Source organism: Macaca mulatta, chromosome 19 (genome assembly GCF_049350105.2).
Source record: "Macaca mulatta isolate MMU2019108-1 chromosome 19, T2T-MMU8v2.0, whole genome shotgun sequence".
Taxonomy (NCBI): Eukaryota; Metazoa; Chordata; class Mammalia; order Primates; family Cercopithecidae; genus Macaca; species Macaca mulatta.
Window position 1 is genome coordinate 49344948 of NC_133424.1, and position 24161 is coordinate 49369108.

The window sequence follows — 24161 nt, forward strand, 5'->3', positions numbered from 1 at the left end:
CCAGGAGGTGGAGGTTGCAGTGAGCTGAGATCGCACCATTGCACTCCAGCCTGGGCGACAGAGCGAGACCCATCTCAGAACAATTTTATATGTGATGATTTGTCCATGTGTATACCAGGGTCTGTCATTTAGAGTCTGTGGCATGTTCTTTTTCTTTTCTTTTTTTTTTTTTTTTTTTTTTTGAGACGGAGTCTATCTCTGCCGCCCAGGCTGGAGTGCAGTGGCCGGATCTCAGCTCACTGCAAGCTCCGCCTCCTGGGTTCACGCCATTCTCCTGCCTCAGCCTCCGGAGTAGCTGGGACTACAGGCACCCGCCACCTCGCCCGGCTAGTTTTTTTGTATTTTTTAGTAGAGACGGGGTTTCACCGTGTCAGCCAGGATGGTCTCAATCTCCGGACCTCGTGATCCGCCCATCTCGGCCTCCCAAAGTGCTGGGATTACAGGCTTGAGCTGTGGCATGTTCTTAAAGGGGTGGAAGAAAAAAAAGATGCTACAATAGTTTGTGACCTTTTGAAGGGCCACTCTACATGAATAGATACACAGTATGTCTGTGGTATTAAAATTTCGTGGGGCGATTAGGAAAAACATGTCCCAAAAGTCTCCTTAGGAGGAAGGTAGTAATGAAAAAAGGTTGAGAAACGCCATTCCGGAGAGAGGGTCCAAGAGCTTTCCTCAGTTCTGAAAATGGTCCGTGATTTGCAGAAGGTAAAGAGTGCCTGAATGTGAATTAACAGCAGACAGTTCCTTGGAAGATTTGAAACTATTTGTTTCCTTCCCAGCTATTCAGATGGGCTGCTCAGGTTCTTTTTTTTTTTTTGAGACGGAGTCTCGCTGTGCCCCAGGCTAGAGTGCTGTGGTCGGATCTCAGCTCACTGCAAGCTCCGCCTCCTGGGTTTACGCCATTCTCCTGCCTCAGCCTCCCGAGTAGCTGGGACTACAGGCGCCCGCCACCTCGCCCGGCTAGTTTTTTGTATTTTTTAGTAGAGACTGGGTTTCACCGTGTTAGCCAGGATGGTCTCGATCTCCTGACCTCGTGATCCGCCCGTCTCGGCCTCCCAAAGTGCTGGGATTACAGGCTTGAGCCACTGCGCCCGGCCTGGGCTGCTCAGGTTCTTGTTACAGATTGAGGCGAGGGTGAACTTAGTAGTCCTGTTTCAGAGTGGAATATGGAGTGACAGTGGGCGTGAGTAGTGATGGCTTGCATTGTGTTGATAGGTTATGAAATGTAAATTTTTTATTTTTTGATACGGAGTCTCCCTCTGTTGCCCAGACTCTGGAGTGCAGTGGTGCCATCTCGGCTCACTGCAACCTCCACCTCCTGGGTTCAAGCGATTCTCCTGCCTCAGCCTCTTGAGTAACTGGGATTACAGGCATGCGCCACCACGCTGGCTCATTTTGTTGTATTTTTAGTAGAGACGGGGTTTCACCATGTTGGCCAGGCTGGTCTTGAACTCCTGACTTCTGATGATCCTCCTGCCTCGGCCTCCCAAAGTGCTGGGGTTACAGGCATGAGCCACTGTGCCCGGCCTGAAATGTAAACTTTTATATCTAAATATTTTATATAGAAAATGCCAAGATTTTATATCTGAAACACAAGATTTTATGAGCCTCATAACTTAAGTTGGATTTGTAATTGTAAATGTTCTTTCCTCATAAATACCTGAGTTTTTTTTTTTTGAAAGGTTCTGAATTGTCTCAATAATGAAAACTTCCAGACACTCAAACCTAGAGGAGATGGGTAGTTGGTAACTTTCTGTACTGGAAACAGAAACACTCAAATATGTAGAACCTAGCCAGCTAACCAAAGTAGGTAGATGTGTAGATCACCTTAAAATAAGGCTGACTGCACAGTAAATATCACCTTTGGAATGTTGCTTGGTAGAATTGAAGTAGGCTTCAGTACCTCCTGTCATTCAGTACCTGTTTTCTTGAACTCCTGACTTCAAGTGATCCACCTCGGCCTCCCAAAGTGCTGGGTTTACAGGCGTGAGCCACTGTGCCCGGCCTCAGTACCTCTTTTTAAGATGCTCTCATTCATTCCCTGGGGAAAAGATACTTGAAGTGCAAGTGCAAGTGGGTGTGGAAAGCATGGAGGGTGTGTGTTGGTTCATTTGTTTGGTGTTTGTTTTTTCCACCAGTCCCTCCCTCTGGCTTTCTGCCTCCCAGCCCAGCATATCCTGATCTTGTAGCCATGCGGGACTTTGACCCATGTGGTGGTTTGCCATTGTCTTCCTCTAAATGAAGATAAGAAATAATTGGTTTGGCTTGAGGTTGTACTTCTGGCCTTCCTTGTATATCCTCTTCCTCCTTATCCTCTCCGTCAGCATGCTTGGTTGGACTTTGTAGTGAAATGTGTCATTCTCTTTATTCTGACTGTCCCTATGTTAGTCCTACCTTCATAAAAAATACAATCCTAAAGTCACAATATCTACTATTTGTTAAAAGTTTTATGCCAGGCCAGGTGCGGTGGCTCATGCCCATAATCCCAGCACTTCAGGAGGCTGAGGCAGATAGATCATTTGAGCCCAGGAGTTCAATATTAGTCTGGGCAACATGGTAAAACCTCGTCTCTACAAAAAATACAAAAATTAACTAGGTATGGTGGCACATGCCTGTAGTCCCAGCTACTTGGAGGCTGAGGTGGGTGGGTCACTGAGCACAGGTCGAAGCTGCTGTGAGCCGAGATTGTACCACTGTACTCCAGCTTGGGTGACAGGGCAAGTCCCTGTCTCTAAAACAAACAGCTGTGTGCCAAATAAGCACTTAAAATGGATTAAAAACTCCTTTAATCTTCATAACACTTTTTCTTTTCTTTCTCTTTTTTTGAAATGGAGTGTCGCTCTGTTGCCCAGGCTGGAGTGCAGTGGCACGATCTCAGCTCACTGCAACCTCTGCCTCCCAGGTTCAAGCAATTCTCCTGCCTTAGCCTCCCAAGTAGCTGGGATTAGAGGCATGAGCCACCACACCCAGCAAATTTTTTTTTTTTTTTTTTTTGGTATTTTTAGTAGGGACGGGGTTTCACCATGTTGGCCATGCTGGTCTTGAACTCCTGACCTTAAGTGATCTGCCCACCTTGGCCTCCCAAACTGCTGGGATTACGTACATGAGCCACTGTGCCTGGCCTGTCTTCACAGCACTCTTTTTTTTTTTTTTTTTTTTTTTTTTTTGAGACGGAGTCTCGCTCTGTCACCCAGGCTGGAGTGCAGTGGCCGGATTTCAGCTCACTGCTAGCTCCGCCTCCTGGGTTCACGCCATTCTCCTGCCTCAGCCTCCGGAGTAGCTGGGACTACAGGCGCCCGCCACCTCGCCCGGCTAGTTTTTTTTGTATTTTTTTAGTAGAGACGGGGTTTCACCGGGTTAGCCAGGATGGTCTCGATCTCCTGACCTTGTGATCCGCCCGTCTCGGCCTCCCAAAGTACTGGGATTACAGGCTTGAGCCACCGCGCCCGGCCAACACAGCACTCTTATATTGGTACGGTGTGTCAAAGAAAAACCTCCCATTTGCATTACTTTTAGGAAATGAATCTGCAAGCCCATGAACTTTATCTCCATGGGGCCCGTGGAGAGAAAGCCAACCGAGTCTCTGTGCTTTATTATTCACAAGCCAGTTGAAGTTCCAGCGAACAAATGCCATTTCCCAGACAAGCGATTGGCAAGATAGTCTCAAGACTGATGGTACATTCCACAGCAGGAAACTGGGTCTGGAGAGAGGTTACAAAAGGGAACTCTGCTCACAGACTTGCCAGAAACATTTTATTCTGACCAGATCCAGAACAGGTATAAATCACATGCAGACACACCTTCCCTCCTGCTTGGGCTGAGGTCTGTTTATAACATCCTCAAGATAGTTGTCTTGCTAACATTCCCAGTCTTTCACCTTAACCCAAAGGGACATGATGGCTTCATAATCAGAGCTTTGCTTTATCATTCTGAACCTCTATAATCTGCATGATTAAATTTTTTTTTAACTTACTAATTTTTTTTAGAGATGGACATCTCACTCTGTTGCCCAAGCTGAACTGTAGTGGCACAACCATAGCTCACTGCAGCCTTGAACTCCAAGGCTCAAGCAATCCTCCCGCATCAGCCTCCTGAGTAGCTGAGATTACAGGTGTGAGCCACCGTGCCTAGTGAAAAATATGCATGATTTTAGAAATTAGCCATACCTAAATCAGAGAATATGGGACTTAATAAAAGAACATGGGGTTTATTCATTGTTTATTGCATGTGTTATTGTTGCCTGTTATGAAAGAGGAAAAAAGCACAGAGGAAGACTGCCCCAGGTAGCACAGCTGGCTTGTGCGAATCAGCCAGGGATTTATGTGCTCATTGGTCCTTTGCTGGAGCAGCTCAGGGTGTAGGCTTTTTCCTCTAATCTGCCCTACACACTTTTGCCAAATGACTCTTCCTTATTGTGTCACTCCCCTATACCAAAGCATAGCTTACAAGCTCTTTGAATTGAGGGTGTGATTATAATCTTTTACCTTTTTCCTTTTTTTTTTTTTTTGAGATGGAGTCTCGCTCTGTCACCCAGGCTGGAGTGCAGTGGCATGATCTCGGCTCACTGCAACCTCTGCCTCCCGTGTTCACGCCATTCTCCCTCCTCAGCCTCCCGAGTAGGTGGGACTACAGGCACCCACCTCCATGCCCAGTTAATTTTTTTTTTTTTTTTTTTGTATTTTTAGTAGGGGTTTTCACCGTGTTAACCAGGATGGTCTCCATCTCCTGACCTTGTGATCCACCCACCTCAGCCTCCCAAAATGCTAGGATTAGCAAGTGTGAGCCACCGATCCCGGCCCCCGCCTTTTTTTTTTTTTTTTTTTTTTTTTTTTTTTTTGAGACGCAGTCTCGCCCTGTGGCCCAGGCTGGAGTGCAGTACTGTGATCTCAGCTCACTGCAAGCTCTGCCTCCCGGGTTCATGCCATTCTCCTGCCTCAGCATCCCAAGTAGCTAGGACTACAGGCGCCCACCACCAGGCCTGGCTAATTTTTTGTATTGTTAGTAGAGATGGGGTTTCACCATGTTTGCCAGGATGGTCTCGATCTCCTGATCTCGTGATCTGCCTGCCTCGGCCTCCCAAAGTTCTGAGATTACGGGTGTGAGCCACCGCGCCTAGCCCTTCTGTGATTTTTCTCTATCCAACTGAGTTTTGTGGCTCCAGCTTAATTGCAAACCCTGGGAGGACAAGAACTATATCCCCAGTCAGTCTGGACAATTCCAATTCACGCTACCATATGTCTCAGGGTAGCCGTTGAGAGCACCTCCTTCCATTGTAAAAAGTGTCTGGGGCGCAAGCAGTCCACCTGTCTTGACCTCCCCAAGTGCTGGGATTACAGGGGTGCATCACCACGCCTGGCCCTTTTTTCTCGTTGTTTGAGATAGGGTCTCGCTTTGTCACCTAGGCTGGAGTGCAGTGGCACAATCATTGCTTACTGCAGCATCCACCACCCAGGCTCAAGCGATCCTTCCATCTCAGCCCCCCTGAGTAGCTGGTACTGCAGATGCACACCACTACACCCAGCTAATTAAAAAAAAAAAAATTGTAGAGATGATGTCTCACTGTGTTGCCCAGGCTGGTCTCAAACTCCTGGCCTCAAGCCATCTTCCCCCTTCAGCCTCTCAAAGTGCTGGGATTACAGGTGTGAGCCACCACGCCCTGCCTAATTTTTTTTCTTTTTTCTTTTTTTTTTTTTGAGACAGTCTCGCTCTGTCGTCCAGGCTAGAGTGCAGTGGCATGATCTCAGCTCGCTGCAACCCTGCTTCCCAGGTTCAACCAATTCTGCCTCAGCCTCCTGAGTAGCTGGGACCACAGGCACATGCCACCACGCCCGGTCGTTTTTTTGTTTTTTTGTTATTTTTTTTTTTTGAGATGGAGACAAACTTGACCAACATGGTGAAACCCTGTCTCTACTAAATACAAAAAAAAAAAAATTAGCTGGGCTAATTTTTTGGGAGGCTGAGGCAGGAGAATCTCTTGAACTCCAGAGGCAGAGGTTGCGGTGCGCTGAGATCATGCCATTGCACTCCAGCCTGGGCAACAAGAGCAAAACTTTGTCTCAAAAAAAAAAAAAAGAAAAAATGAAAAACCACATAACAGCCTCTTTCCTTCCTCTAGTGTCTTTCTCTAAAGGTAGATTAATACATGCATCCTGAAGCTTTTTAATATATAAGCCATTCTTTTGCTTTTTCTTCCCTCTTATTCATTTTTCTTTCCTGGCACATACACATACACATTTGTGTATTTCATTTTATCCTGTTTTCCATTGCTGATCAGCCGACCGTGTATTTAAACCGTTCTGAGTATTCCCTTGTGTGGACGTCTCAGAAGCCATTTAGCTAGCACGAGCAAAATGTCTCTACGATGCATTTTAGCTGTTGAAGGTCTGTGAACACCAGAACCTTTGTAGATGTGGTAATAGTTGCCCCTGTTCTTTGAAACTCTTGGATTAAATGACTCTTCAGAGCTTTCTTTGCTTTTTGATACTAAGGAGTGGCCTGTAGCCTATCCTACTTTTCGATGTAAAATATGCTTTTCTATGTCTGGGGATTTTTATAGCAAATAATTTCTCCTTGGTTACTATCCTTAGAATTCCAAGTGTCTTTAATGAAAAGAGGAGAGTTGTTTTTAGTGATGTGAGTTGTTTTTAGGAAAGGTGTCCTGCAGTGTTTTTCACTAAGGTGGCTCATGCCTGTAATCCCAGCACTTTGGGAGGCCGAGGTAGGCAGATCACTTGAGGTCAGGAGTTTGAGGCCAGCCTGGCCAACACAGCAAAACCCTATCTACTGAAAATACACAAAGTAGCCAGGTGTGGTGGTGTACTCCTGGAGTCCTAGCTACTCGGGAGGCTGAGGCAGGAGATCACTTGAACCCGGGAGGCAGAGGTTGCAGTGAGCCGAGGTTGTGCTATTGCACTCCAGCCTGGACAACAGAGTGAGACTGTCTTAAAAAAAAAAAAAAAAAGGCCGGGCGCGGTGGCTCAAGCCTGTAATCCCAGCACTTTGGGAGGCCGAGATGGGCGGATCACGAGGTCAGGAGATCGAGACCATCCTGGCTAACATGGTGAAACCCTGTCTCTATTAAGAAATACAAAAAAACTAGCCGGGCAAGGTGGCGGGCGCCTGTAGTCCCAGCTACTCGGGAGGCTGAGGCCGGAGAATGGCGTGAACCCAGGAGGCGGAGCTTGCAGTGAGCTGAGATCCGGCCACTGCACTCCAGCCTGGGTGACAGAGCGAGACTCCGTCTCAAAAAAAAAAAAAAAAAAAAAAGGCCAGACACGATGGCTCAAGCCTGTAATCCCAGCACTTTGGGAGACCGAGACGGGCAGATCACTAGGTCGGGAGATCGAGACCATCCTGGCTAACACGGTGAAACTCCGTCTCTACTAAAAAAAATACAAAAAACAAGCCGGGTGAGGTGGCAGGTGCCTGTAGTCCCAGCTACTCGGGAGGCTGAGGCAGGAGAATGGTGTAAACCCGGGAGGCGGAGCTTGTAGTGAGCTGAGATCCGGCCACTGCACTCCAGCCTGGGCGACAGAGCCAGAATCCGTCTCAAAAAAAAAAAAAAACCAAAAACAAAAAAAAACATACAATGGAGTGGTAGACCAGCTTACGGGAGGTGTTGCACTTCCCTCTGCCATTGGAGAGACTCTGGATCTGCAGCCAGGGGAGCTTGTGAAGGCTTCTTGTCCACAGAAATGAGGGCGGCAGTTGTAACTTTCTGGATGGTGGCCCAGAGGAAGCAACGCTGGCAAAGCCTCTTCTGTGAAGCAGCTCTCAGAGCAATTTTGTGACATTGAAAGAGCAAAGGATAAAACGTTGAAAGCTGATCCAGATCTAGAAGAGTGTTTGGCAGTTGTTAGAAAAGGTGTAGAAATGATGCTTGCCCTTAGTCGTAAGTTATATGGTAAGAAGACCACAAGCACGGTTCAAACTCCCCTTAGAAATTCTTTTGCAGGCCGGGCGCGGTGGCTCAAGCCTGTAATCCCAGCACTTTGGGAGGCCGAGACGGGCGGATCACTAGGTCAGGAGATCGAGACCATCCTGGCGAACACGGTGAAACCCCGTCTCTACTAAAAAATACAAAAAACTAGCCGGGCGAGGCGGCAGGCGCCTGTAGTCCCAGCTACTCGGGAGGCTGAGGCAGGAGAATGGCGTAAACCCGGGGGGCGGAGCTTGCAGTGAGCTGAGATCCGGCCACTGCACTCTAGCCCGGGCGACAGAGCCAGACTCCGTCTCAAAAAAAAAAAAAAATTATTTTGCAAAGAAATTAACACTGTAATCCTAAATGTTTCTGATGTTTTAACTTACAGTATGCTAAATAAATACTCTTTTGTTTGTTTTGTTTTGTTACTCTGCATTTATAGCCAATAGAGTTTGTTTTGTTTTGTTTTCCTTATTTTTTTGAGACAGGGTCTTGCTCTGTCACCCAGGCTAGAGTGCAGTGGCGTGATGTCAGCTCACTGCAACCTCTGCCTCCCAGGTTCGAGTGATTCTCCTGCCTTACCCTCCCGAGTAGCTGGGGCTACAGGCACGTGCCACCATGCCTGGCTAAGTTTTGTATTTTTAGTAGAGATGGGGTTTTGCCATGTTGGCCAGGGTGATCTCGAAATCCTGACCACAGGTGTGAGCCACTGCACCTGGCCAAAAAAATTTTTTTATTTTTTGTAGACAGGGTCTCACTGTGTTGCCCAGGCTGGTCTTGAACTCGTGACCTCAAATGATCCTCCTGCCTTGGCCTCCCAAAGTGCTGGGATTATAGGTATGAGCCACCATGCCCAGCTTGACAAATTTTTTTTTTTTTTTTTTTTTTTTTTTTTTTTTTTGAGACGGAGTCTTGCTTTGTCATCCAGGCTAGAGTGCAGTGGCCGGATCTCAGCTCACTGCAAGCTCCGCCTCCCGGGTCACTGCAAGCTCCGCCTCCCGGGTTCACGCCATTCTCCTGGCTCAGCCTCCCGAGTAGCTGGGACTACAGGTGCCCGCCACCTCGCCCGGCTAGTTTTTTGTATGTTTTAGTAGAGACGGCGTTTCACCATGTTAGCCAGGATGGTCTCGATCTCCTGACCTTGTGATCCGCCCGTCTCGGCCTCCCAAAGTGCTGGGATTACAGGCTTGAGCCACCGCGCCCGGCCTTTTTTTTTTTTTTTTTTTTTTTTTTGAGAGATGAAGCTTCACTCTTGTTGCCCAGCTGGAGTGCAGTGGATCGGCTCACTGCAACCTGCACCTCCTGGGTTCAAGCGATTCTCCTGCCTCAGCCTCCCGAGTAGGTGGGATTACAGCCACACGCCACCATGCACGGCTAATTTTGTATTTTTAGTGCAGATGGAGTTTCTCCATGTTGGTCAGGCTGGTCTCGAACTCCTGACCTCAGGTAATCCACCCACCTCAACCTCCCAAAGTGCTGGGATTACAGGCATGAGCTACCATGCCCAGCTGACAAAAATTTTTAAATGTCGTTGAGCAATATCATTTTTCCCACCGATTATGAGATTGCTTTGTGTGATCACACACTGACGGGCAGGCCAATTGCTGCCTGTGTTTGCTATTTGGCCCCTTATAGAAAACATTTGCAGACCCTTGTTCTAGAAAAAAGATAGGTGGGAGGAGGAGTAGGAGAAGCATTTCAGGAGTGGCTTTGGGCTTTCCTGTTCTGCATGTGGTGAGGCAAGAAGCTCTTATGCCTCAGCTCATAGCACTCATGGGAGTGTGTCAATAACTAGAACTCTAGGAAAGTTATTTTTGCTTGTTTTAAAAATAAGCTTGTTTTGGGGCCAGGCATGGTGGCTCACGCCTGTAATCCGAGCACTTTGGGAGGCCGAGTTGGGTGGACTACAAAGTCAGGAGATTGAGACCATCCTGGCTAACACAGTGAAACCCCGTCTCTACTAAAAATACAAAAATTAGCCAGGCATGGTGGCAGGCGCCTGTAGTCCCAGCTACTCGGGAGGCTGAGGCAGGAGAATGGCATGAACCCAGGGGGCAGAGCTTGCACGAGCCGAGATTGCACCACTGCACTCCAGCCTGGGCGACAGAGCAAGACTCCATCTCAAAGCAAACGAAAAAGCTTGTTTTAATGGATATAAAAACATGAATAAAAGAAAACGCCAAGTTCAAGATGGTAGGGGGTTAATTTGGAAGAGGCAGAGCAAATGTGATTGAATGAGGGGTATGCAAAGGGTTTCCGCTCTATCCATGTTTTATTTATTTATTTTTGGAGAACGAAGTCTCGCTTTGTTGTCCAGGCTGGAGTACAGTGGCGCGATCTTGGCTCACTGCAACCTTCACCTCTTGGGTTCAAGTGATTCTCCTGCCTCAGCCTCCTGAGTCGCTGGGACTACAGGCGTGCTCTTCCATGCCCTGCTAATCTTTGTATTTTTCAGTAGAGACAGAGTTTCACCTTATTGGCCAGGCTGGTCTCGAACTCCTGACCCCAGGTGATCTGCCTGGCCAGCCTACTCTATGTTTTAGTCCTTGAGAATGTTAGAATTTGTTGACACTGAGATGTGGATATACCAGACATGGGGTATTTTCTGTATTCGTCAGCATATTTGAAGTATTTCATTAAAGTACTTACTTTGCAAAGTAGACACAGCTGCAGTTACGCATTTTTGGAAAATGATTAGGTACTATCTCAACTGTTTTTGTTTTTGTTTTTGAGACGGGGTCTCTGTCACCCAGGCCTGAGTGCAGTGGCGCAATCTCAGCTCACTGCATCCTCTGCCTCCCGGCACAGGTGATCCTCCTACCTCAGCCTCTCAAGTAGCTGGGACCACAGGTGCACACCACCACACCCGGCTCATTTTTAAAATATTTTTGAGCGCAAGTAATTGGCTCATCTCAGCCTCCCAAAGTACTGGGGTTGCAGATGTGAGCCACTGGCCCAGTACTATCTTCTTAAGCCTATAAAGTTAGATGAGATTGGCAGTACTTGGGACCCCTCAGAACTCTATAATGTTCTCCTTAGAAGGTGACGGCAGATTGATCCAGCAGACTGTAGATCGTCTTAGTCACAGGCTGATCGTCTTGGTTAAAGCTCTAGTGACTTCAGAACCAGAGAAACCAGTTTTCCAAGACACTCACAAAGACCAGTTTGTTTTGCAGTTTTGCTGTAGCTGACATTCAGAATGCCTGCCAGGATTTTCTAAGTGAGGTTCATATTTTGGATAATGTGTGACTTTAGCCATTTCTTTTTTTTTTTTTTTTTTTTGAGACGGAGTCTCGCTCTGTGGCCCAGGCTGGAGTGCAGTGGCCAGATCTCAGCTCACTGCAAGCTCCGCCTTCCGGGTTCACGCCATTCTCCTGCCTCAGCCTCCCGAGTAGCTGAGACTACAGGTGCCCGCCACCTCGCCTGGCTAGTTTTTTGTATTTTTTAGTAGAGATGGGGTTTCACTGGGTTAGCCAGGATGGTCTTGATCTCCTGACCTCGTGATCCACCCGTCTCGGCCTCCCAAAGTGCTGGGATTACAGGCTTGAGCCACCGCGCCCGGCCGACTTTAGCCATTTCTGATGCTTTTCCAAAAGAAAGTTATTCTTCCCTAAAGGCAGGAATTCTACTTTTGCTTAGATATTCTGAAGCTTATGAGTTCATCCAAATTTGGTTCCTTTCAGCATTTTCCTCTTGGTCTGTCTCGGTTTTGAAAACATACAAAATGTACTTAATTTTGCCCTAGCATTTGTCAGCATACAAAATAGCACTTGAGTCATGTTTTTCATGATTGCTTTCCAATACTATTCTAAGACCAATATAGCATTTTGTCATTTCATAATAATAGAATTCCTCATTAAGGAGTAACTTTCTAAAAATGTGTCCAACCCATTTCCCCCCAGCCTTGGCCGTTTCCTTTGGTATGTTGGTGTCCATGACCCTGTCATTGAGTGTGACTGAAAACAGAGGCCTGGCAGAGGGCCTGCCCTTGGTGAGCCCTCAGATTGTGATAAAGACCCTGAGGAATGTTTTGGCTTTTAGGCAACCTCAGTTCTGTTTTCCTACTGCCTGTTGATGCAACGGCTTTTTCTTCCCATCAGTCTGAAGGGTCATGTTAGTGCCTGGGCTCCCATCGGACCATGGGAAACTCATCCTGGCACTGCTGCCTGCCTCACTTTAACCACCTCGAGTCTCAGCATTCTTGCTTGTAAAGTGGGGATATTGTTACATGATTCACAGTTTTATTGTGACCATTAGAGGTAGGGCACGTGATATGCCAGGCATCATGCTTGGCAAAGGCAATAAGTAATGCAACCAGGCGCCGTGGCTCACGTCTATGATCCCAGCACTTTCAGAGGCGGAGGCTGGAGGATCACTTGAGACCAGCCTGGGCAACATGGTGACAACCCCATCTTTACAAAAAATAAAAATTAGCCGGGCGTGGTGGTGCGTGCCTGTAGTCCCAGCTACTCAGGAGGCTGAGGTGGGAGGATTGCTTGAGCTCAGGAGGTCGAGGCTGCAGTGAGCTGTGATCATGCCATTGCACTCCAGCCTGGGTGACAGAGTGAGACTGAGTCTCAAAATAAATAAATAAATACAAGGTTTTTGCAGAACAATGAATGAGAAAATACATTGTTGTTATTTGTGGTGGAAGTGAATACTACATGGCATGTGTTTCCTGAAGGAACACTGCCTCCATTAAAACAAATGAGGAAACAAAATCCCTTTTCATGACTTCAGTTCTCTCAGGCCTGAGAGTAAAGTTTACATCATAGATGCTTAAAAACAATTCAGTTAGTAAAAGCATGTGACAAGATGAGATGATTTGCCTTCAACAAGGAGCTTCCTTCCATACGCACAGAAAGACGCGTGTCTTAACACAGTAAGGACATGGTTAAATTTAGTCTTAATTGAACCTAACTTCAGCCAATTAATCTGCTACTTAGAACTCTTTTATTCAAATGAAATTTGAGTAAAAAAAAAAAAAAAATTTTTTGGCCAGGTGCGGTGGCTCATGCCTGTAATCCCAGCACTTGGGGAGGCTAAGGCGGGTGGATCACCTGAGGTCAGGAGTTCGAGACCAGCCTGGCCAACATGGAAAAACCACGTCTCTCCTAAAAGTACAAAATTAGTGGGCGTAGTGGCGCATGCCTATAATCCCAGCTACTCAGGAGGCTGAGGCAGGAGAATCGCTTGAACCTGGGAGGTGGAGGTTGCAGTGAGCCGAGATTGCACCATTGCACTCCAGCCTGGGCAACAAGAGTGAAACTCCATCTTAAAGGAAAAAAAAATTCATTATAAGAATTTTCAATATACAAAGCACTGACACGTTTTATAAACCCCCATGCACCATCACCCAGCTTCAACAACTACCAACATCTGTCTTTCAGACATGTTTTTAGTCCAAGTTTTCTCTTACTAAAGAGACTTTCTTTTTTTTTCTTTTTTCTTTTTTTTTTTTTTTGTTTGAGACAGAGCCTTGCTGTGTCACCTAGGCTGGAGTGCAATGGCAAGATCTTGGCTCACTGCAACCTCCGCCTCGCGGGCTCAAGTGATTCACCTGCGTCAGTTTCCCGAGTAGCTGGGACTACCGGTGCCCACCACCATGCCTAGCTAATTTTTGTATTTTTAGTTAGAGACGGGCTTTTACCATGTTGGCCAGGCTGGTCTTGAACTCCTAACCTCAGGTGATCCGCCCACCTCAGCCTTCCAAAGTGCTGGGATTACAGGCGTGAGCCACCGTGCCTGGCCGTAAAGAGATGTTTCTAAATTTTCCCGGGACAACAGTGAAGTTCTGCCTTTCCTTCCTACTTTACCCAAGGAACCTGAAAATAAGGCTGCTTTCTGAAACTTTAAACTACTAAGTCAACGTGTGATATTTAGAGCAGATGTGAGCAACTGCCTAGACACAGAATGGCTTCCCAGGCTCGCAAGACTTGTCATGAAGGGCCCGGCATGTGGACAGAAAGCGTCCAAGCTAGAAAAGGCGCTGGCTCACAGCAGCAGCCCGGAAAGGAAGCATCTCAGGGACAGCTCGTGACCGTGCTCTGGAAGAGCTGTCCTGAGCCGCTAATGTGAGCATTTGGTCTGCCTGACAGATTCCGATGGCAAGAATGTTCCTAGGAATCATACAGTAAACTAACTTTATTCTGACTCCAAGCATCGTGTTCCATTGACGCTTGCTTTCCAAGGTGTTTTGCTGATTCACATCAACACGCAACCTGCTTGACAGAATACAGTGATGTTCTCACTGTAAATTCATCACCTGCTGCTAAGGTCTCATGTATCATCCCGTGCACTGTTAGCTGAGGCCAGCGCTCCTGTGTCTCCTGAGCACTAGGGCACTGGCAAGAGTGCATGTCTGCGCCTATAAAGATGATGGCCAGGTTGCGGGCAGGGTTGAATTCACCAAGGTAGCTTCCATCCGTCCCTCGATAGGCACTTTTTCTCCTTCTACACACCCTCGGGCGTCTGCACATGCCACGTGTACCTGGCACCCTTGCTTACGAAGTTAACGAATTCCTGCCATGATACTGTGGGTTACCCTGCTTCATTCTCAGGTGTGGTGTCGGGTGGTTCCTGGTTCCTGCCTGGGCGCCCGGTGTTGTGGGCCCTCCCTCAGGTTATTATTTTTGTTTTGAGATGTAATTCACATGTCATGTGATTCACCCATTTAAGGTGTACAATATTCCCCTCAGGTTTGTTGTGGAAAAAGACTGTGTCTGACACTGCTCAGGAAGCTAGGACACAAAGCAGCCAGAGTGGCTGGCCGCCAGGGCTCAGCGTGGCAGGGCAGTGGAGAGGCTGCTGGCACCTCTGTAGCCATTGGGCGCTCCTGCCTTGATGCTGTTTTCAGCTTTGGATTGTAACTGGGTCCCACGTGGGTCCCCTTCATCTCATCTTGTTGGTGGCAGTGTTGCTCCCAGTGTTGGGCTGGGTAGAGTCACACACCGGAGGACCTCCTCCTGCTGTTTTCTCTGGACGTTGTTGATTATTTGTTTTGTGACCTTTGGCATATTGTACCTATTCCAGGTGTACAGCCAGCTGGTTCTGGTTGATGTGTAATGGACAAAAGGTCCCCCTATTTAAAAAAAAAAAATTTTTTTTTTCTGCTTGTAGTCCCAGCTACTCAGGAGGCTGAGGTGGGAGGGTCACTTGAGCCTAGGAGGCGAGGCTTCAGTGAGCCATGGTCCTGCAGCTGCACTCCAGCTTGGGTGACAGAGGAAGACCCTATCTCAAAAACACTTATATAGGCCAGGTGCGGTGGCTCACACCTGTAATCCCAGCACTTTGAGGGGCCAAGATGGGCGGATCACCTGAGGTCAGGAGTTCGAGACCAGCCTGGCCAACATGGTGAAACCCCGTCTCTACTACAAATACAAAATTAGCCAGGTGTGGTGCATGCCTGTAATTCCAGCTACTTGGGAGGCTGAGGCAGGAGAATAGCTTGAACCCGGGAGGCGGAGGTGCAGTGAACCGAGATCATGCCATTGTACTCCAGCCTGGGCAACAAGAGTGAAACTCAGTCTCAAAAAAAAAAAAAAAATTATACATCCTAAAATCACTCGTTTTAAGTATTATCATCCAAGGATTTTTAGCACCTTCTACAGAGCTGTGCAGCTATTGCCACAATCCAATTTTAGAACATTTTCATCATCCCCTAAAGATCCCTTTACCCATCACTCCCCAGTCCCACCCCCAGTAACAAGCAACCACTCATCTACTTCCCGTGTCTATTGATTTGCCTTTTATGGACATACTGTACACTTCCATTCATATGAAGTGTCTAGATAAGGTACATTCTAACGGGTGACTTTTCAGGGTTAGCTTTTTTCAAATGATAGGGAATTTCGTGCTTCAGAAGATGCTTTTTCTGCTGTGCTACTTACCTGTGATTTATTGTGTGGGTGGGATTTCCTTGGAGGCATGTATGTGTGTGTTTGTTTTGCACAGTAGCAACCTTTTTTATCCGTTGATTAGTGTTCTGTGGAACATCTGGTTTCATGCCCATCACTGTGACATATTTGGGGAGACACAACAGAAGATATATCCCTAGTGGGTGAAATAAACCTAACAAACATGAAAACAAGTAGCGAGGAGTCAATGACAACATCTAAGCAAGCGTTTGGCTGTGGGATGCTTTTATTGGAGACATGTTTATCAAGCACCCTGTGCCAGGCCCCGTGCAAGCTGGAATGCCCTTGTGCTGAACAGGCGGAGCTGGGTAAAGGCCAGGGTTAGGGAGGGGTGATAATGTGGTACAGGAGCAGATGCGGAGCCACACAGCCAGGCTGTCTCTTTTCAGGTTGCTTTCAGTCCTTCTGGTGGAAAGGCTTATTTTGGTGCAGGTGATGCTTCTAGCAATTTTCTGTCTCCCTTTCAAGAGACCGTACCAACCTTTTGCAAGAAATGTTTCTGGCTAGAATTTTATAATATTGGCTTTTGTTCGCTTTTACTAAAGTAGGGCCAGATTTGAGGGTGCCTTGAAACCCAGGCCCATCTTGGTGTGCCCAGATAGGAGCTATAACAAGCCTTGGCGCAGGGGTAGGACCTGTGTTATCTCTGGAGCCGTGGGCTGGGCTGTAGGCACTAGAGTTAAGAAGCTTCCTTCTAGCCGGGCGCGGTGGCTCACGCCTGTAATCCCGGCACTTTGGGAGGCTGAGGCAGGCGGATCACAAGGTCAGGGGATCGAGACCACCCTGGCCAACACGGTGAAACCCCGTCTCTACTAAAAATACAAAAAATTAGCCGGGCATGGTGGCGGGCGCCTGTAGTCCCAGCTACTCTGGAGGCTGAGGCGGGAGAATGGCGTGAACCTGGGAGGCGTCGCTTGCAGTGAGCCGAGATGGTGCCACTGCACTCCAGCCTGGGCGACAGAGCGAGACTCCGTCTCAAAAAAAAAAAAAAAAAGAAGAAGCTTCCTTCTGAGGCTCTTGCAGTAATTTGAGTGTTCGGTGCTGCCTGGGCAGAGAGTGGACAGGAAAGGTCAGGAAAAGTGCATGTGAGGACTACTGAGGGCGCTGATAGCGCCTCTCCTTCCCAAGCTCACTTCTCCGGCTCTGACCTTTCAGCGCTAAGCTCCCCTTGGCCCTGTGGGATGGGGCAGTATCCAGAAGGGTCTTGGAGTCAGGGGTTTTGTTTTTTTTTTTTTTTTTTTTTGAGACGGAGTCTCGCTCTGTCGCCCATCCCAGGCTGGAGTGCAGTGGCGCGATCTCGGCTCACTGCAAGCTCCGCCTCCCGGGTTCACGCCATTCTCCTGCCTCAGCCTCAGCCTGAGTAGCTGGGCCATTCTCCTGCCTCAGCCTGAGTAGCTGGGACCACAGGCGCCCACATCCGCGCCCGGCTAATTTTTTATATTTTTAGTAGAGACGGGGTTTCACCGTGGTCTCAATCTCCTGACCTTGTGATCCGCCCGCCTCGGCCTCCCAAAGTGCTGGGATTACAGGCGTGAGCCACCGCGCCCGGCCTGTTTTTTTTTTTAAAGTCATGTTTCCGTTGGGCATGGTGGCTTGTGCTTGTGATCCCAGCACTTTGGGAGGCGAAGCAGGCGGATTACCTGAGCTCAGGAGTTGAAGACCAGCCTGGGCAACATGGTGAAACCCCATCTGTACTGAAAGTACAAAAAAACCAAAAGCCCAGCATGGTGGCGCATGCCTGTAATTCCAGTTACTCGGGAGGGTGAGGCAAAAGAATCATTTGAACCTGGGAGGCGGAGGTTGCAGTGAGCTGAGATCAAGTCACTGCTCTCCAGCCTGGGCGATGGAGTGAGACTCTGTCTCCAAAATAAATAAATAAATAAAGTCATGTTTCTACACTGGATGTGCATGTCTTCAATAATGGGGACGGGACAAAACATACAACTGAAATACAGTTCAGTGGGTGGGTTGGTGTCTTTATTGTTGGGCGACGTGTTTATACAAGGAAGGAAGCACTGAGTGGGCCTGTTGGCGATCTGGGCTTGGGAAACAGCTCACAAAGGAACTGCTGGAACTCAAGGCTCTGGTTCCCCTCGGGGATCTGTGTACAGGTCTGTGTGTGTCCTTCATTGCCAGGATTGCCCTGCCAAGCTAACGGGATTGTGCTTTGCATTTCAGACTTTTGTCTAGTGTCGAAGGTGGTGGGCAGATGCCGGGCCTCCATGCCTAGGTGGTGGTACAATGTCACTGACGGATCCTGCCAGCTGTTTGTGTATGGGGGCTGTGATGGAAACAGCAATAATTACATGAGCAAGGAGGAGTGCCTCAAGAAATGTGCCGCTGTTACAGGTAAGACAGTAGTAGTTAGAGCTTTTTTTTTTTTTTTTTTTTTTTTTTTCCTGTTTTGAGATGGAGTCTTGCTCTGTCGCCCAGGCTGGAGTGCAGTGGTGCAATCCCGGCTCACTGCAAGCTCCACCTCCTGGGTTCACGCCATTCTCCTGCCTCAGCCTACCAAGTATTTGGGACTACAGGCACCCACCACCACGCCCAACTAATTTTTTGTGTTTTTAATAGAGACATGGTTTCACCACGTTAGCCAGGATGATCTCGATCTCCTGACCTCGTGATCCACCCACCTCGGCCCCACAAAGTGCTGGGATTACAGGCGTGAGCCACCATGCCTGGCCCCTGCTTTTTTTTTAAACAGGGTCTCACTGCAGCCTCCACTTCCTGGGCTCAAGCAGATCCTCCCACCTCAGCCTCCTGAATAGTTGGGACTACAGGCACACGCCACCACACCTTGCTCATTTTGAAATTTTTTATAGAGATGGGTCTCCCTATGTTACCCAGGCTGGTCTCAAACTCTTGGCCTCAAGCAATTCTTCCACCTGGGCCTTCTAAAGTGCTGGGATTACAGGTGTGAGCCACTGTGCCCAGCCAGATTTTGCTATTTAGAGACAATTTATTAACTGGAATGTGGATACTTTCCTCTCTTTATTAGTTCTTGACAGTGGAATCTGGGCGATGTTTTAAAAAGCAGAAGAAACAGGCACCGTATGAATGCCCTGTGGCCGTACAGTGGTTTCACAGCAGACCCTCACTCCTCCGCTTCCCAGAAAGGCAGCAAAACAACAGGGCAGAGCTGGAGCCATCATGACCCAGCTTCCTTTCTCCCTCTTTACTAAGTGCAAGTTTCAGAGCAGACCGATGAGGAAGTAGCCTTGCCTTCTTGAGCAGAGGCTTTTTGATCCACTCCAACAGGGCTGCCCCTCTTGTTCCCTGGGTATTTGGGTTATTTTATTTTATTTTGAGACAGAGTCTTGCTCTATTGCCCAAGCTGGAGTGCAGTGGAGCAATCTCAGCTCACTGCAGCCTCAGCCTCCTGAGCAGCTGGGATTCCAGGTGCTTACCACCATGCCTGGCTAATTTTCGTAGTTTTAGTAGAGATGGGATTTCGCCATGTTGGCCAAGCTGGTCTCGAACTCCTGGCCTCAGGTGATCTGCCTGCCTTAGCCTCCCAAAGTTCTGGGATTACAGGTGTGAGCCACCGCGCCTGGCTGCTGTTTGGGTTATTTTAATTGTGGGACAAATGACTTGAATAGCTCACCCAGCCAAGTTATGGATCAAGTTAAAACAAACATACGTCCTGGAATCTATCCTCTTTGTGGCCCTCACCTGCCAGGGGTTCTGTGGAATCAAGGTAATTTTGACCCTGACAACCTCACAGTTTAAATTAAAACCTAAACCCCCCAGCAGTGTGCCCTGGCTCTCAGCTGAGTGACAAGGACTTCCTGAGAGCCGATGGTGATGAGACGTTGGCCCTTTGGGGCTGCTCCATCCCAAGTGTTCCAGAGACCCAAGGGTTTGGCCATCCAAATCCTATGTTAAAGATTTTCACTTTTTTCTTTTTTTCTTGCTTAGTCGCCCACCGGGCTGGAGTGCAGTGGTGTGATCTTGGCTCACTGCAACCTCCGCCTCCTGTGTTCGAGTGATTCTCGTGCCTCAGCCTCTCAAGTAGCTGGGACTACAGGCGCACACCCCCACACCTGGCTAATTTTTGTGTATTTTGTTAAGGTGGGGTTTCACCATGTTACCCAGGCTGGTCTCAAACTCCTGAGCTCAAGCAATCTGCCCGCTTCCCAAAGTGCTAGGATTACAGGTGTGAGCCACTGAGCCCAGCTAACATTTCACTTTAACTGAAAAAACAAACAAACAATTACACTGGCCTTTAAGTAAAAAATAAATAAAAATATTTTCAGTGGCACTGTCCCTAACATGTTTTTTTGGTGACTTAACGTTGTGTCTGTGAGCCATCATTGACCCAGTTACTGTATTTCTATCATCAACTATGATTCATTATGAAGGAGGACTTGGGAGAAATATTTTTTGCTACCTTTTCTGAGCTATCCCAGTCAAGAGTTGCCTTTAGCAAATGTATGTGTCCATCCTGGCTGTTCCTTATCTCCTCAGGAAGGAAGTTGAAGTGTTGAGAACTCAGGCAGTGGACAGTGAGCATAGCCAGGGGACGTGGGTGGCTGTGTGTTCCTGGGAGCAGGCAGGTTAGCTGTCTCCCTAGAGTCTGGCCCTGTCTCGCAGGTCCAGAAAGCACATATTGGCATCTGACTGTCTCTTGAGGCGCTCCCATGTGAGTCTGTAAAGAGCTAAACACTGCCAGGGTTGCTAGTGCCTGGGGTCCTTTGCCAGCATATTCTCTCCCAGGCAGGCTCTGTGGGAAGGCAAGTGAGAATGAGAATGCCAGTGTATTAATTCATCATGAGAACCGGGACCGCCCCGGGGAGCAGGCACTCATGTCCCCAGGCCCGCGTCTGTAGTCCGCATAGGCAAGTCTCGAGTCCAGTTGTCAGAAGACTGCTTGATGGAGAGAGGCAGAATGAGGGGAGCTGGTTTGCAAGGTGACCGTTTAATAGCATCAGGCTAGGCCAGGCCCGAGGATGCAGGGGAACCAGGGTTCCCTCCGTCTTGGACAAGGTGTAGGACATAAAATAAACGCTGTGTAAAATTCATCATGTTAACCCTTAAAAAAAGTGTTTTGTTCCCGCTCCCCCTCACAAACAGATGAGGTCTTTTTATGTTGCCCAAGCTGCTCTCAAACTCCTGGCCTCAAGTGATGCCCCCCACCCTTCAGCCTTCCGAAGCACTGGGATTACAGTTGAATTAGTTAGATGATTTGATACAGTTAAGCAGATTATTTGGCCCTGGAAGTCACTGTGTTTTATTTGTTTCCTTGTTTGAGATGGAGTTTTGCTCTTGTTGCCCAGGCTGGAGTGCAGTGGTCAGTAGTGCGATCTCGGCTCACCACAACCTCTGCCTCCCGGGTTCAAGCAATTCTCCTGCCTCAGCCGCCCAAATAGCTGGGATTACAGGCATCTGCCATCACGCTTGGCTAACTTTTTGGGTTGTTTGTTTGTTTTTTGAGACGGAGTCTCACTCTGTCGTCCAGGCTGGAGTGCAGTGGTGCAATCTCTGCTCACTGCAACCTCCACTTCCAGGGTTCAAGCAATTATCCTGCCTCAACCTCCCAAGTAGCTGGGACTACAGGCGTGCGCCACCACACCCGGCTAATTTTTTGTATTTTCAGTAGAGACGGGGTTTCGCAGTGTTGGCCCGGATGTTCTCAATCCCTGACCTCGTGATCCACCCGCCTCACTCCCAAAGTGTTGGGATTACAGGCGTGAGCCACCACACCCGGCCCTAACTTTTGTATTTTTAATAAGTTTCACCATGTTGGCCAGGCTGATCTCGAACTTCTGACCTCAGGTGATCCACCCGCCTTGGCCTCCCAAAGTAATGGAATTACAGGCATGAGCCCCCACACCCGGCCAAGTCACTGTCTTTTTGAGGTCACTGTGTGCATCTTTGCTTTGATTCCCTGCAAGTTGATCTTAAGTTTCCTCTTCAGGAGGCAGTCTTGCTTCCTCATTTCCGAGTGTGGTCTGGCACGCACATTGAAGGTCCTATGTAAAGGAGAAATGGATGCTGTGGTGAGAGGCACACAGGGCCAGCTCATTCTTTGTCCCCGGCAGTCTCAGAAGCACTGTCTCACTATGCTGTTTCTTTGTCTCCTTGCAGAGAATGCCACAGGTGACCTGGCCACCAGCAGGAATGCAGCAGATTCCTCTGTCCCAAGTGGTAGGTTCTTAAAGAGACCCGCGATAGAGTGAGGCCACCGGATGGGTCATTGTGAAAGGACACTTGTCATTTGGGAACTGTCACAGGCTTCCCTCTCATGGTTCTGTTTACTCAAAATTGGCAAACCGGGGGCTCTGCTTGGGCTGCCAGCTTCTGGCTCCGGCGTCCTTACATGGGGGAGTTTACACTGTCCAGTGGGCACAGGGGCCAGGGATCCTGCAGCACTCCCTGGCTGGCCCCCGCCGCCTCCTGGAGGACAGGGGATGGAGGTTGCTGCTGCCCATGAGGCTCAGGCCCCTCCCTGCTGTGCGGGCCTCCAGCTGCTCTGCTGGCCCCACTCCCCACCCACCCTTCTGTCTGCCTGTTCTGCCTCCTCTGCTTCCTTTGTTCCCTGTTGCCATCGCTGTCCCCTTCCTTGTGGACATCCTCTGTCCTCTGCCACCCCTGCCTCCCCGCCACTGCAGTGCATGATCTCAAGATGTGTGTTAGCTTGCTTTGTAGTACTGGCGGCCGCTGCCCCATTCCTCCTTTATGGTTTAAGGACTCTGCATCGGGCGCTTGGGGTGAGTGGTCCCGATGCACTACCAGGTAGCAGATGCACCCTCGGGTCAGGCCTCAGGCCGTGGGCTCTGGGAGGCGGCCATGGAGGGGGGACTGCATCGCACCCCTGCTGGAGGATGGGACTCCCTCATCAGCTGCAACCCACTGAGTGCTCTGTAGCTCAGCAGCTCTTGGGCTGGCTGGCTTACAGAATGCTGGGGCGTTAGGGTGGTCACTTTCCAGCTTTGCTAGGCCAGGAGTCCCATGCCTGTCCTGGCGTTGCTCTGCCTGGCTCCGTTTATCCTCTGCTAGCCCCGCCGCACGCCTGCTCTGGTTTCCATCCTGTTGGAGCAGAACATGTGCCCCTCACTGTATTAGAAAGTGTGAACAAGACTGTGTTCCTTATCACATTAGGAGCTATGGCGGGCTTGGTTTCTATAGGAACCCTGAGGTGGCGGCAGGGCCGCCTCATCCAGCACTCTCAGTGTGTGCGTAGAGCCAATTAGGGATGGGGTGACGCGGCAGAGCCAGCAATGGAAGGGGCTCCACATCCCTCTTTAAAGGTGTGGTGTCCACACTCCTCAGTGGGCCCTTCCAGACCCAGCCCCAGCTAGGCCCATGTCCTATGTCCAGCCCAGCCTCCCTAACACAGATGTTTGTGTTTCAGTTCCCAGAAGGCAGGATTCTGATGACCACTCCAGCGATATGTTCAACTATGAAGGTAAAACTCCAAAGAGGCCGGGCTCGGTGGCTCATGCTTGTAATCCCAGCACTTTGGGAGGCTGAGGTGGGCGGATCACGAGGTCAGGATATCGAGACCATCCTAACACAGTGAAATCCTGTCTCTACTAAAAATACAAAAAATTAGCTGGGCATAGTGGCACACACCTGTAGTCCTAGCTACTCGGGAGGCTGAAGCAGGAGAATTGCTGAACCTGGGAGGTGGAGGTTGCAAGGAACCAAGATTGCGCCACTGCAGTTCAGCCTGGGCGACAGAGCGAGACTCCGTCTCAAAAAACAAAAAAACTCCGAAGAAACTTACATGTGGGGCAAAACATGTATTTTTAGTTGGGTATTGAGAGACACTTGCGGATTTCCACTGAGGAAGTTGTAGCGCAGGGCTCCCCTCGTAGGTGGTGGCAGCCCCCTGGGGTTGGAGTCAAGGTAACAGGCCCCATGTGGATGCCCCCACCAGCAGGAAGGAGGCCGAGCCTGCGGAGATGCACTTTAGAGGCACAGCCTGGTGCGTGGCTCTGGGATGTCCATTGTCCCTGCCCCTCTCACTAGCGGCTTGGCTGTGGGCAAGTGGCTGCCGCCCCGCCTCCATGGCTGCCACGCTGCCTCAGTGTTCCCACATATAAAGTGAAGGGCCCCAGACAGGTCTCATAGAGACGCAGCCACTGCACGTAAAAGGCCTAGGACGGGACCTGGCAGAGAGCAGTCTTCAAAGCTCTGAAGCCGCCATCTGGACCCGTGGGGCAGCGCGTCAGAGCCGCTGCGCTGGCCTTGGGTGTAATTTACAGGCTTCTCTACCAGAGATGTTTCTCCGTCAGCTGGAGCTGCGAGCCTCCTCAGGCACTTTCTGGCTTGCTTCCCCTCCTTGCGGGCCCTACTAATTTGTGTTCCTTGGGCTG

The 24161-nt window shown here is 49.1% G+C and overlaps 2 protein-coding genes across 4 annotated transcripts in view; both read left to right on the forward strand.

Moving 5' to 3' along the window:
• The window catches only part of C19H19orf33 (chromosome 19 C19orf33 homolog), a 231429-nt gene that overhangs the window by 189577 nt on the left and 17691 nt on the right, over positions 1-24161 (forward strand). The gene's annotated exons all lie outside the window — the stretch shown is intronic.
• SPINT2 (serine peptidase inhibitor, Kunitz type 2) overlaps positions 1-24161 on the forward strand; it is a 33995-nt gene that overhangs the window by 6414 nt on the left and 3420 nt on the right. For 2 of the 3 annotated variants that reach the window (NM_001194343.2, XM_077976475.1), the window contains 3 exon segments: positions 18016-18186; positions 21928-21987; positions 23195-23248. In NM_001194343.2, the coding sequence (NP_001181272.1) occupies positions 18016-18186; positions 21928-21987; positions 23195-23248 (285 nt within the window). 3 annotated transcript variants of the gene reach the window in all.